The following is a 13,895-nucleotide window of genomic DNA, read 5'->3' on the forward strand; positions in this document are numbered from 1 at the left end:
CAGCTTCTGTCCTCTTCTATCAGAGTCCAAGGAGAGCAAGAAGGCAATGCCCTCGCAAAGAGAGGGCTTATCTCCTGCCCACTGCTGCATCTTGGCTGCTTTTTGGGTGGCATTGCTGCAGGGTGCAGGATTCAGAGGCACGCCCCTGAAGGGGACAGCCACACTTTGGCCTTGCTGGCAGGCAGGTGCTCACTTGCTTCCATGACTTTCACGACCAAAGTCCTTCAAGGTGCTGCCACTGCTTACTATACACGGGACTCCTCCTGGCAAGGGCTGCAGAGATTCCTGCTGAAAGCAGCCACGGGCTCATTACTGCACGAGAAGGAAGCTTGTGGGCTGCCAATTGCTAGTGAAACCTTTGCCCTCACTTGGCTGTTTCACCACCGTGTGCCAGATGTTCAGGGAACTGAGCCCTAAGCAAACAAAAGAGCTCCTTCTGACTCACTAATGATGGCAAAAAAGCACTCTGGAAGCAGCCGCCGTGCCAGTCTGTGATGGCTGGTTTGCATAATTGCTGCTTGTAAATTCCTCTGTTTCACACAGCATCTACCACCCTGAATGCAACGGTATTTAATTCTTCTCCAGCAGAATAGAGAAGGGAACCACATAGAAAAATCTCTTCTAATTCCCCCGATACTCTAGATGAGCTTCAGGATGAGCTTCTGTGATGGACAGACACAGGTGATGCAAGGTGGTGCAGCAGTGGTAAGGAACCAGGTGAATCATGATATGTGTGGGTAACATCCTTTGGCCAAAAATCAGCCAGGAGAAAGTTCTGAGTGATTGTCCATGAGTAATCCACCACTGGGGATGCACGGCAGCAGCTCTTCATTGAAGGAAGGTGCCTAGGAGCGTCAGCAGCGACTGCAAGTCAGCACTGCAGCCCAAAGTTGCATGAACAACTCACACCTGTGATCCTTCTGCAATAAACACAAAAGCTGTGAGGCTCCAGTCTGCTTCCTTCCCACCTGTACACACCTACACACTGGGTCAACATGGCGCAATACTCCCTTCTGCTAAACATGTCACCTTGCTCCATCCCATACCCCTTCTTCCCCATTTACCCACTATACATGCCATTATTTTCTCCTTTATCCTCTGTCTCACTGTTCTGATGCTGCTATTTCATCACACTGATTCTTTCCTCCTAACATCTCCTGAAAATCCTTCTCTCTACAGCATAAAGTACTTATCCCTTTCTCAGCGTGCAAGCGTTGCGCGAAGACTAACATAACACAGAATAAATCCTTCTCAGCTGCATGGAGAATAAGTTAATCCAACCACTGACCCTGGTAATAAATAGCCACTCGTCTCTCATTTACTCTTTCACAGATAAACTCCCTTTGACTTCACTTGCTTGAGAGAACCATGCAAGGATGACGGTACCTGGCCCAGAGCATCCAGTCACACAACTCCAAGCAGCTCTGGGGCTGATTACATCTGGAGGAAATCAGAAAGTCTCATATCTTATCACGACTGTGCCGTGGATATATGTAGTTGCCACCAAAATTCAGAGACAAAGGAAACATCAGAAGTTTGAGTTTGGCCCATTTTTTGAAGGATTGTGTCCATTTCCACAACAGTCACGTTCTTCGGCAGGATGCTTCCATCTCCCTTATCTCTGTCCTGAGGTCAGACTCCTGACTGTAAGTACTGCTTTGCAGAGGGACAGGCTTAATCTCAGATAAGAAATAAGCAGCAGGTGGACAGAGTACCTCTACGAACCCAAGAAAGGGAGAATCTCCCTTTTCTCCAGATGATCAGCCAAGAGAGAAACAGAAATGCTCCACAGAAACCGTGGGGCAAGTGTCTGTCTTTTTGACCTTGCCACACACTGATAAAAATACCAACAATCACTACCAGAACAAACAGACACCCACGCCTTATTCCCAGAGCACTGATAGCTCTCCGCTGGGCCATTCCTCCCAGCCAGCAGACACAGCTCTTTCTGCATTAGTCTCCATTGGAAGACGCAGCTGTGAAACCACCTGCTTGCAGCCAGAGCCAGCGACAGCATGATCGCAGCTCAAACACAGAGAGAGCAGACCAGGGAGGACAAGACAGATGTTTTCCAGTCACCCGGACTCTGTCCTGGACTATTCAATGAACTGGTCACCCAGTGGCCTCAAAAACAGTAATGATTCCCTTTGGGAACTTGGTGGAACAGGTAGAGTGTCAGACAGCTGAAAAGAGGACAGAAGTAGTTCCTGTCCCTAAGGAGGCAAAAAAGGGAAGGGACTCAGTTTATGATTGCATTTCTCAGAATAACAAGATTAATTATAAAAAAAAAAACAAAGATGAAAAAAAACACCCAAAAGAAAGATGTGCGGTAATTCAGGTGGATTTGTCAAAACCAAATCATTACTTATAACAAAACATTATTTCTTTCTACAGTAAAAGAATTACCATAGGGCAGAAGCAAGGCATGAACGAGAATTCAGTAACGCCTCTGACGTCTCTCCTCCACAAAGACGCTACAAACGTTTCTTTATTAACGACACTACTGTGATGTGAGCTCAGAAGTGGCCATAAAAACCCTATTCAGAAGGAGTTTTCAGTGAAATGAAGGACACATTGGACTGGGGTCTGCCTAGGAACCAACTCTGTTTAGTGTTTTTATTGCCAACCTGGACGATGGAGCAAAAAGTATGTTTATTAAATTGCAGAGGACATGAATTTGGAAAGAATGGCAGGTATGCAGGAAAGCTCTGCCAAAGGAACTTGGCAAACTGGAGAAGCGCTCTGGAAGAAAGAATCAATAGGAACAAGTGCACAGCACTGCCTCTTTTGGCAAGAAGAACCAACTACAGAGCCCTGGAGCTGGGAGGTGGCTGCTCTTTGGCTCATCCGAACACCAGGACACTCACCGGCTGCCCCGTGCCATGCTGGCCAAGCAGACACAGCAAGCGATGTATAGTATAGCAAGGAGTGCAAGGCTGATTAAACAGCTGTTTGCTTTCTCTAGTTGATGTTCTTCATACTTTTTTGACACTGCTCTTCAAGGAAAATATGAATCAACTACAGACTTTCAAAAGAACAAGAGAAATAAAGAGACGTGGGAAATACCACCTACAAGAACTGAAAGAAGAGTTTATTCCAAAGACAGAACGATAATGAGCCAACTCCAAGAGTAACCAACAGTGCAAGAAGCTCGAGTTCTTTCTCCTGTGGGACAAACTGAGTGCTGCAGCACTCAAAGAAGATGACTGCAATCACCCTGCCAGTTCTAACAAACTGCTCACCATCTCTCTTCAGAACCAGGGACACGGTATCACAATCAGAGCTCCATGACTACAGGCATCAGGTGGAAATTCAATTGGATTTGAAGCAAACTAAACCACCCTTAGAACTATAGATCCCTAATGGTGCATTCAGGCAGCAGAGCACTGATGCCATCAAGGTATTAAAATCCTTCCTTTGCCTAGAATGAAGAACAAGAGCATGACACAAACCACAAAGAAAACTTTTGACTCAATTATTCATGCTACCAAATCCCACTGGTGCTTGCCCACAGGCTAACAGGCAACTTCTCCTGCCTGGTAATAGAAAAATAATTGGTGCCAGTGTGAGACAATAGTGAGTGCGAGCCCTGAGGCCATCTATATAACAGCTAAATAAAACTGTTTTCCCAAACTGTTTTCATTCTGCATAAGGCGAGCCGCCAAGCTCCTCTCTTTATCTCTAAACACACAATATAACATCCTCCAAACACTGATGGTCTGGTTATTTGTTGAGAAGTCATTAAAGAACATGTGAAAATAGAGAAATACAGTTTGTAAAAGAAGAATTATGGCCAAATAGAAGCGACTTATTCTGGACTTCATGACAACAGATACAGAGAAACCACCCACTGAAAGAGAAGCCAGTCAACACAACCTGATTCCACTTTGGATGGGAGAATTATGGAGAACAGCACCAACAAGTAACAGGCCTATGGCACTAGAGAAGGGCACTAATGCAACTGATGGGGTCAAAATATTTACATAGGGGAAACAACGTCTTCTCCATTTCAGTGGCTTTAAAACATACGTGATATTGTTCTTCTAGATGGTATGTTAGGCAAACCAAAATTACGAATCTCAGTACAGCAACAAGTTAGCAATGCATAATGGCTGGTGCTATTCAGGAGATCATATCACACCCATGGATTGTAGCCTTTTCAACACATTGTGCTGTTGCTGCCTCCTCCACCCATTCACTGCCATCACACTCTTACACCCAAAAGCCCATTTCCTTCTGTTGTCATTTTTGTCTTCCTTCCTCTGCCCTTAAATCCTACGGGTGCAGAAAATCATCGAATTATAGAATCACAAGCTTGGAAAGGACCTAGAAGATCATCTAGTCCAACCGTCTTCCCATTGCCATTGCTACCAAATCCATGCAAAAGCTGTTCCTTTCATGTACTCTTTAAAATAAAAGTTCAATTCATTGTCCATACCACACACTGCATACTATTTAATGGAAAATCTCATCTGCGATGCAAGCTCAGGTTACAGAGAGTAGATGTATTTGTAAAACAGACTTAATTAAAACCAAAGTCCATGGATGTAAACCTGGGAAGGCACGCTGAGGAAACCTCCTCAAAGCAAAACGTGGCACATATGATTGGGATATAACATCTGCCCACCATTTCTCATTAGGTGACCTCCCCAGTGTCAGCTACCCGTGCTCTTACCACTTTCTCCTTGTAAACAATGTACTTCAGCCACTTGAAATCCTGCCATTTGAATCCCGCCAGAACAAACAGGGAATCCTTCTCATACTGCTCCATTTTCTGGATTGCACCTTCAGGATATGTGATCCGGAGAGTTGTTTTGCCACCCACATCTTTTTCAAACCCCTTCACTGGAGCCGAGTTCAGCCTGGAGGGAAGCAGAGAAGATGCTGTCACAGATCCCCATCACACACAACACACATCGATGATGCACACAGCTGCCATGGCTCCTGCAGTTCTTTGCTGTAAACATTTATACAACTTTACACCAACTGGCAACAGCTTAATTAAAAGCTATTTAAATTACTTGATTTAATACAATGTAAACCACTTTTGCACATCCACTCATGTGATTTAAATTGGATTGGAAGCTGTGCTGAAACAGGCTGCAGCTCTCTGGAACTTTAAGACAACAAATCGATCTCATACTCCTAACCCAGTGCAGAGCTTGTGCTCATCCCATCTGCAGCAAGACTAGGCAGGGAACTCAGCTAGGTGATGCTTTTCAAAAGGAGGAACAACATCCAGCTGGTTTAATTCCCCATGCATAAGGCAAAGTGCCCTGCAACGCCAGCAGAAGGAAGAAGCAGGGCTGTGCTTGGGGTAAGGTGCAGCAGCACCCTGCTCTCAGCAACTCGGAGGAGATGCTGCGGTACAGAACTCCTCTGTGCGTGCCAACCAGCCCATTCAACACCAGAAGCCCAAAGCTGAGGACATTTCAAGCATTTTGGAAAGCAAATCATGCTGACATCAAACAGCAGCCCCTGATGGGATAGCGCTGCCTGCTTGAATTATTACAGCTTTCTTGACTTGGGGTAGTTCAGTACACTGGAAAGTGCTTACGGACTGCAGATTTTCTCATGTAGGAATGTTAACGAGGATCTGGATTTGTCTTTTTCAGCCCGGATAAGCATTTTAGGTGGGAAACATTTTAGTGGAGGAAGATCCTTACATAAAATCTGAAATTCAGTTCAGAACTAAGGAGGGTTAGCTGTTTTGCTGCTGGCCTTGCTAAATCTCCCCAGACTCAGAACCCCTACATTGTATCTAGACAGGAAACAAAACAAACCATTTCCCCCAAGTATGAATGAACTCCAGCAATGGGCCAGAAGGTGAGTTGCTGATGGAAGCTTAGCACTGAGCCCTGCTAATGAGCCAGCACCATCACACAGGGTCCATGCCCCTGGGGCAGAACTGGCAATTGAGCAAGAAAAGTTCTGGCTCAGAGACTAAGGGAGGCACCAACATCACTATGTATCACCATGAGGTGAATCTCAGTCACAGGTTGCTGAGAGACACTTGTTTTTCCCCCTGCAGTCTATTGTGAGGAGGCATCTCAACACATCAGAGCACTGGTAAGTGCTGCAAGAAGCTCTTGCCAGGTAAAACAGCTGGGGGTAATATCTACACTGTAACACTTCATCAATAAAGCAGCAAGAAACTCACCTCAAGCTGTTCTAGAACTGTCAACGCTGATTTGATTCTCTTTACCACCAGATAAAAAAATTCTTGCTGCAACTAGTGCTCCTCACGTGGTAACATGCAATGCATCACGAATCTCCATATACTGCTGGATCACTCCTTTGTCCATAAAGGCATTACGTTTTTTTCCCCTCAAAATTCACCTCCTGGGTTCCAAAATCTGGTTCTTCAAAGAAGCTTTGCAACCCATAAAAAAGGATGCTGTACAGAAAGGGCTTCCACAGGAGCAAGGAAAGCAGGTGGATACGTTTAAGAAGAAGTCTGCTCTCACCTCCTCCAGTCCCACTTCCAGCCACCTGGCTTCATTTAACCTTCATAGTTGACTTTTCTCTCCTTTATCCAACCTGCAACCAGTACAGGTGCTCAGCAGCCCTCTTATCCTCTCAGCCTGCAAATACTCAGATTTATTGACATGGGCAGAAAGGGTTGAATTTTTCATTTTGAAATTAAACAGTAGATATAAATTCTAGTGGGTGGCCCGGTAGAGACAGGCTGAAACTGTTCTCTTGTTGCTTTGTGAACAGCCTGAGCGCAAGAAGGGGCTGTAACTGAACATTAATTCAGCTCAAATCACTGCAAGTCACCAGACTATGACGAGCAGTACAAGCTCTTTGATAGCCACAAATAGCAGAGTGAACTGAGACTGTGAAAGTTCTGTCCTGTTCTGAGCAGCGCTCGGCCTGTGCACAGCAATGCTGGGAAAACAACGGTTCACAGGAACAAAGGACTGAAAAGGACCTTCTTGGTCTTTGTCCAGAGTCGAGCAGGTATTTATTATGCTATGTTCTATTCATTCCTCACATGCACCGTGCAAAATTACTTCTTCTCTTTGCCTTAAATTCTTTCAGTAATCATTTTCTTTCTTCCACCTTAGCTAAGAATTTGCCATTTAGCACCACATCTCATGGTTGTCTAAAGTTCTGAGATCAGTTACATTCCCTTTGATATGAAATCGGTTATCTTACTAAGGAAAAATGACACCACCTTAGATTAAGTTAAACCTCCTTTTATAAACTCACACTGCAGTTTATCCCACTTTTCCTACTTTCCATCATAATATTTGGTTACTCACACTTCAGAACCTGCTCTAAAGCTCTGTGCTTTTCCCCAGTCAGACAAATGGGTCTGCAGCTCCCCAGAGTGCATCCCCCTCCCTCCCACACACACACTCTCTCACTCTCCATTAGTACAGGTATTATGTTTGTTAATCTCCAGTCACCCAGAACACCTCCCTGACCTGACAGATTAATTACTATGAGTTACGACCAGACCTACGATTTCCCAGATCAGCACGTTTTTCAGGTGGTGACCCAAGTTCTCAGCAAAAGAAAAAAGTCCTAATTCCGACTGCAGTCGTCTCCACTTGATGCCACTCTGCTTCTGCTCCCTTGTTCAACATCATTACCCACAGTGAAACAGAGGCAAAGCATTCACAGCTTCCAAGGCACATCTACTCCTGTTGCACCATTACTGGCTCCCCACTTGTGGAGGTTTACTGTGTCCTGAGATGCTATGTTGCACAGTTCCTAGTTCTTCCCCTCCTAACTGTGAGGCACTGGCGCAGCTTGCCTGGAGAGGTGGTGGGTGCCCCATCCCAAAAGACACTCAAGGTCAGGCTGGACGGGACTCTGAGCACCTGATGAAGCTGTGGGTGTTCCTGTTCACTGCAGTGAATTTGGACCATTCAACCCTTTGGGGCCTTTTCCAACACAAACAATTCTATGATTCTATGCTTTGTAACTTAAACATTTATGTCTTCTATTTTCCTCATGTCAGTTAATACCTTTACACCATTGGATCTTGCCTCTAGTGCAGGTTAGACCTTCACCTGCATAGCATGTCAACTGATAGAGGAACTATATACGTGACAAGAAAACCGTGATGCCAAAGACTCACCTGACAACGACATCATAGTCATCAATTTTTAACCCCAATGACTTATTGGCAAGTACTCCACCATTTCCCACAATAATACATCGTCGGCAGCTGAGACTGTGGAGGAAGCACAGAGGGAAGAGATGACTTTTATAGCATGACTTCAAACACAGAGCTGCGTATATTTAGTTTGCATCTATCTGAGAACTCCAGGAAACTTTTTGGAATATGAAGGATTAGGGAGAGGACAGGGATACATTTGATCCCTATCTTACCCCCTCAAGCCCAGGCATTACACGTGATAAACTGCTTTCAACACTTCCCCCAAGTGTGGTCTGATGAGATGGGCCATTGAGACGAGCATGTCTTCTCCCCAAAACCCCTGGTAGATTGGCTTGAATCTAACCCATCTGTTTAGTTAAACCTCCTCATTATTCACTTAGCACTGAAAAAACAATAAGGCAAAGGCTCGGTGAGGAAGTCCTCTTCCCAGCTAATCCTTGTCAGGTTATCTGGGCTGTGCTCACCTTGCTGAGTGCTTTTTTTGTCACTGTTCTCATGAGAACTCAAGCAATGGAAAAACACTAATGGACAGAAAAAGGACCTGCCCACGTCCTCTCCCCAGGAAGAAACGCATACATCGACAGAACGGGAAGGAAAATAACCTTAATTAACTGAGACACAGAAAGAGAAGGAAGAGAACGGTTTCTCGTGGAACCATGAGTCACAAGAACTCCGCGGCAGATGTTATAAAGTGATTTCGTTCTGAAGACAGGGAGAAGACTTCTTTCCAGCCATCTAATCCCAAACACAGCTGGCTCTTCTGGCACCGCGCCTCCAGCTCTGGTAGTTCACTGCAGGAATACGTGTCTGCACAGCCTTCTTAGGAAAGGGTCCAAGGCAATCAGTTGCTTAGAGCAGATCTCTGCTGGGGGGCCGTCCTACCCCAGGCACAGCTGAATGGTCTCCTCCAGGCTGTCTCCTGGCCCCACTGAGATGTGTCTGAAGAGTCAGCACGAGGAAAGCTCTGCTGATGTGGGGTCTGTCTCAGCAGAGCGGGGCTGGAGAGCACTTGAAAGATTCAGCAAACCACTGCGGGTTACCCTGCTGACAGCCATTAGCTGGAGATCTGCACACAATTCACAGCGCAGCACCCAGAAAGCACTCAGGAACAGCTGTCTTTCCCAGAGAAAACACTTCCTCAAGAAGACAGACGCACGCCTGTGTCCCTAAGGGCCAAGGAAGTGGAGATGTTTGTGGTGATCAAATCCAACAGCAGAGGAAGAATTTTACAGATACTGGCACAGTTTTGGTGACAAGGAGAAAGCAGGGGCAAGGTCTGGTTCAGGAGGCATATTGTGGCAGGGAAGCAAGAGAATGAGCCTGTCCCAACAACAGGCACTTACGTGACAAAGGGAACATTTTGGTCACAACCTGTAAGGAAAAGATGCTGCAAGAGGGAAAACAAAAACAGCTTGGTTCTGGACAGGTAAACTTTCAGATAAGAAAAAGCATGTTGGATGATTATGATAAGGAAGTTTCTCCTCCTGACCAACAGAGCACTGAGTGAAATACAGTAACTTCTTTCCCCAGCTGTCTCCAAGCCATGACTCGTCTTATTTTTAGTTTTTGATGAAAAATACCATGCTAAAATCTTAAAGCTACAAGTTACACACGCTCCCCTCTACCCACTTGCTTTCACCAATTTCGGATACAGATGTGTTTGTTCCAGCCTCAAACTACATGAGCACATCCTTCCCTCGTCTGCTAAATTAAAGCACCATCTACTGTCAGCAGCCCCTTCCACATGTGCACGTGATGCTCTTCCTGACAGACTGCTGTGTGTAAACAACTGCCTGGAGGTGGATGAGCAGCCCTGGGTCGGACTGGTGAGCATTAGCTACACACGAGGGAAGCACCAGTTCCATCAGCCAAAGCTGTCCGAGCAGCCTCTCGTTATGGCCCCATTCCCACACTGCACTCGTAGAATGATCAAAGCCCATCCTTAATTTTCTCTTGACCATACAAACTGAACCAAGCTCGTCACATGCCTCATGCTATGGCAGCTCTCCTAGATCTTGAGTCACATTTGCACTACCTTTCCGAACTGCTTTCAGCTTCTCCCCAGACCTCTGAAGCACTGACTCTGGAACACCAGCATGCGGAGCTAACGCTGCTCAAAAACATCCCTTTTGTACAGAGATTTTATGTATATGTACATTGTTTCAGTGTTCCTTTTATAGTCACTGGTTGGCGGAACACAATTCTCATCTTGCAAGCAGACTCTGCGTCGTCACCTCTGCGATGCCTGATTTTTGGTTTGGCTCCAGTAAAGGAGCACTGCTCAAAAGAGAGCTCTACAGAAAGGTCGAGACTCACTCACTCCTCCTATTCCTCACAACCCCACTTTTTGGCTGCAGCAGATGTTTAGTGCAATTTCACGTTTCCTCCAGATCAGCCTTAGGCACTGGGAATACCTGCCAGCAGACTTGCATGGGAAGTTCACTAATGAATTAATTCTCAGCCCTGACAGTGACTTTTAGAAGCTGTGTGTCATATTCCATTCCTAGAAAGCTGATAGATCTACAGAGACATTGCTTGGAACGTAATGCTGGACAGAGATAAATAACTAATGCCTGTCTTTACAAAGGTTACCTTTATCTAGCTTCCAGCTTATCTAAAAAATATCCCACTTACATGAAAAGGTTTTATTTCCACAAAACCCAAGATAACCGACATCAATTATGCTGCCAGCCCAGCTCTGGTCTAGATCAAACTTTCCAGCATTTTTCCTACAAAACCAAGCTCATCAACATACTGTCACCCCATATCTCTTACATTTGCTGTCCTACTCAACATTCCAAGAAGGGTTAAAAAGCAAACAGTAATAATAAAGAGAACGCCTCATTTAACTCTTTAAATACTATCCAGGGCTTACTGATTTGAAAAGACGTAATTGACAATTAACATCTTCACAGTTACTAACTGAAAATATAGAACATATTTCATTGTCACTGCAGTACAGGACATCATTCTTTCTTTATTCATCGCTCTCCCCCTAGAACTGAAGGTTTAGTCTTTGATCTCTGGCTTTTCTTTTTTTTTTTTTTGAGAAGTGTTTTACACACTTTCCCTGCAATGCCAGCCATCTTGTAGGACAGTGAGAAGGTTATAACGCCACCTTAGTGGCATTGTGAGAGAGAAGCCTTGGGCAGGGAAGTGTCGGGCACCTGACCCCACATTCTGACCAGTAGTTTGGACACTTTGCATCAGTGCAGCTGAACTGCTGGCTCCAGGCAAGTTTCTGGCTAAAGAAACACACGGTGCAGGCAGCATCAGTTACATAGTTCAATGGTTTTCCTAAAAAGGTGTGCAAACACCTTTTGGTTTGCTCACATATCATGTCCATCCCATATGCCTTTTCCAGAACAGCTCATGTACTGAATCATCAAATGGAGCCCCTATTCCAATTTGCTACCCGGGTGGTATGAAGGAGGGTCATGGACCTTCTAGAGCAGAAAGGCATTCCCTAAAGCCCCAAGCTGGGAGCTGAAGCCAGATGTGCAGCCTCTGACACATGTGCTCAGAGCTTGAGTTCATCTATACCAAGACTAGGATTCACGTCAACATTCTGGAACAATACAGTACTGTAAGCACATGCATGCATCGTAGCCATTCCTGCCTCCCCTTCCTCCCTTGTCAGAGCACTTCAGGGATTTGTAAAAGGAAAAAAACCACAAAGCCTTCCTCTACGCAACTTTGGAACCAAATGCTTTGAGGAAAGATGTAACAGTAATTTAAAAAAAAACCAACCAAACAAAAACATCTTGAGGGCAACTGGTGCTCAGGGAGGCTTAGCATATGCCTGTCTGATCCGGCTGCTGCTTCTTCTACCAGTGCTATCAGCCTGGAGGGACACAGGCACTTCTGCTCCATCAAGTTCCTTCCTCATTACTTTATACACTGCATTGGTAAATATTGTGTTATAAACTCACATTTGCTGTTTGCCTTCTTTACCACCTGGAAGCAATACAAAATGGTCTGATTCTCCCCAGGAAAACTCAGAGCAGAGTTCCAACTACCATCGCAGAGACAACTGCAACTTTACCTACCTCCTGCCCTGGAGTAGAAGCATATCAAAAGCTCTACAACACAAAGGTGCCATAATAAGGATGACATGGAGAACAACTAAGAAAGCAGGACATCACTTGCACTGTTACAGAAGTGAACTACAGCATTTGTTCACATGCCCTCCAGCTGCTGCAAGTTGTTAACAAAACCCTCTGCTCACAATGGAGGGATTAGTTGGAGTGAGTTGACAAAGCTGCTCTGGGATGATGAAAGGTGTACGCATACCCGGAAGGATTGAGTTTGCCTCATTTCAGCACCAAGTCGAGTACATTGTGTCAGGAAAGGTACATCACGATGCCCTTTTGACACAGGGATAGTCAAACAAACAAGTTCACTTTCAGGGCTTCTAGGACATATGTGAAGTTAACATCTCAAAGGGATATTTTTGTGAAGGGGGACAGAAATGGAGCAGCTTGGGTGGGGACAAGACTGCAGGCTTGGTGTAGATCCCCCACCGCACAGCCCTAATCCCCTCTTTCCTTCCTATGCTCTCACGCACTGCTCTGACCTCATCTCCCCTGCCTCTCCCACCCTTCCCCTGGGAAAGCTGCAGTCAGCATGTGGTTACATGAATGCTTGTTTCAATAGGTCCAGATGCACTCACCCTCCCCACCCATCCCTACTCCTCTGCCTCTCCGTGCTGCTGCTCCAGAACAACTGTTCAGTGGGAGGGAAGCTCTGCAAATGAGGTGACTAAAATGACCTAGGTTAAGAGAAAAACTTACTTTAAAGCCTGCCCTCAGCCTAGGTATTAGGAAAACAATACTTACTGGGAGAGTGGTCAGACACTGGAGCAGACTTCCTAGCAAGGTGGTTGATGTCCTGTGCTTACCTGTTCAAGAAGCATTCGCATAATGCCCTTAATAACATGCTTCAACTTTCAGTTAGCCATGAAGGGCTCAGGCAGGTGAACTCAATGATCTTCGTAGGTTGCTTGCAACAGAACTACTCTATCCTAAACATCAGCAGTACAAGGAGAGAGAAGGGAACAGCAGAGCAGGTCACAGAAGGAAAGATAGCTTCTTATATTGTCTTTGCCAACAGAGAAAATGTTAATGCAACCCCATTCTAAAGAGAAGGTGAACTCGGAGCATCTTCCCTACTCCTAGAATCACCTTACTAAGCTTCAGAAAGCCTACATGTGGAGGGACTTGAAAGATTTGACCCCTTGTACATCACAGAGTGGATACATCTAGTGGTATTGGACACGAAGATCTTTGTAACATTTGTTAATCTATGATTCTATTATCTCTTACCCAGCTCTGTCACAACAGAGCATTTTTTCAGCCCATAAATCAGGCCTGTTCCAGTTGCTGCAAGGAGAAGAGTAAAGGGTGAAGATGGAGACTTTCTCCTTGAATGGTGAGCAGTAAGGAAGCGACCCAAACCTCAGGCTCCTGCTCTCTGCACAGTGAAGCTGTCTCAGAAAGGAACTGTTGGCTCTGTTTTGACCTTGAGACAAGATGGAAAAGCAGCTAGTCTTCCCTCAACAGTATCTCCATCAACGCTTCTGAAATCCAAAATAGCAGATGCTCCTTGCTGCCAGGACTGTAAATTCATTAATGATCACACCAGCAGAACATTTTGGGAAGCATACCCAAATCTTCACTTGGCAAACTTCAAAGCAACCTAAATTAGCAGAGGGACTGCAAATAATAAGAATAAACTTTCAATACAAAGATGAACTCCCAAC

General features: G+C 45.3%; 1 protein-coding gene across 9 annotated transcripts in view; it reads right to left on the minus strand.

The window, feature by feature from the left end:
- Positions 1–13,895, minus strand: part of ST3GAL3 (ST3 beta-galactoside alpha-2,3-sialyltransferase 3) — a 150,897-nt gene that overhangs the window by 34,165 nt on the left and 102,837 nt on the right. For all 9 annotated transcript variants that reach the window (XM_048944368.1, XM_048944369.1, XM_048944366.1 and 6 more), the window contains 2 exons: positions 8,093–8,188; positions 4,676–4,862 (listed from right to left, as the gene is read on the minus strand). In XM_048944368.1, the coding sequence (XP_048800325.1) occupies positions 4,676–4,862; positions 8,093–8,188 (283 nt within the window). The remainder of the gene's footprint in view (positions 1–4,675; positions 4,863–8,092; positions 8,189–13,895) is intronic.

Source organism: Lagopus muta, chromosome 5 (assembly GCF_023343835.1).
Source record: "Lagopus muta isolate bLagMut1 chromosome 5, bLagMut1 primary, whole genome shotgun sequence".
Classification (NCBI taxonomy): domain Eukaryota; kingdom Metazoa; phylum Chordata; class Aves; order Galliformes; family Phasianidae; genus Lagopus; species Lagopus muta.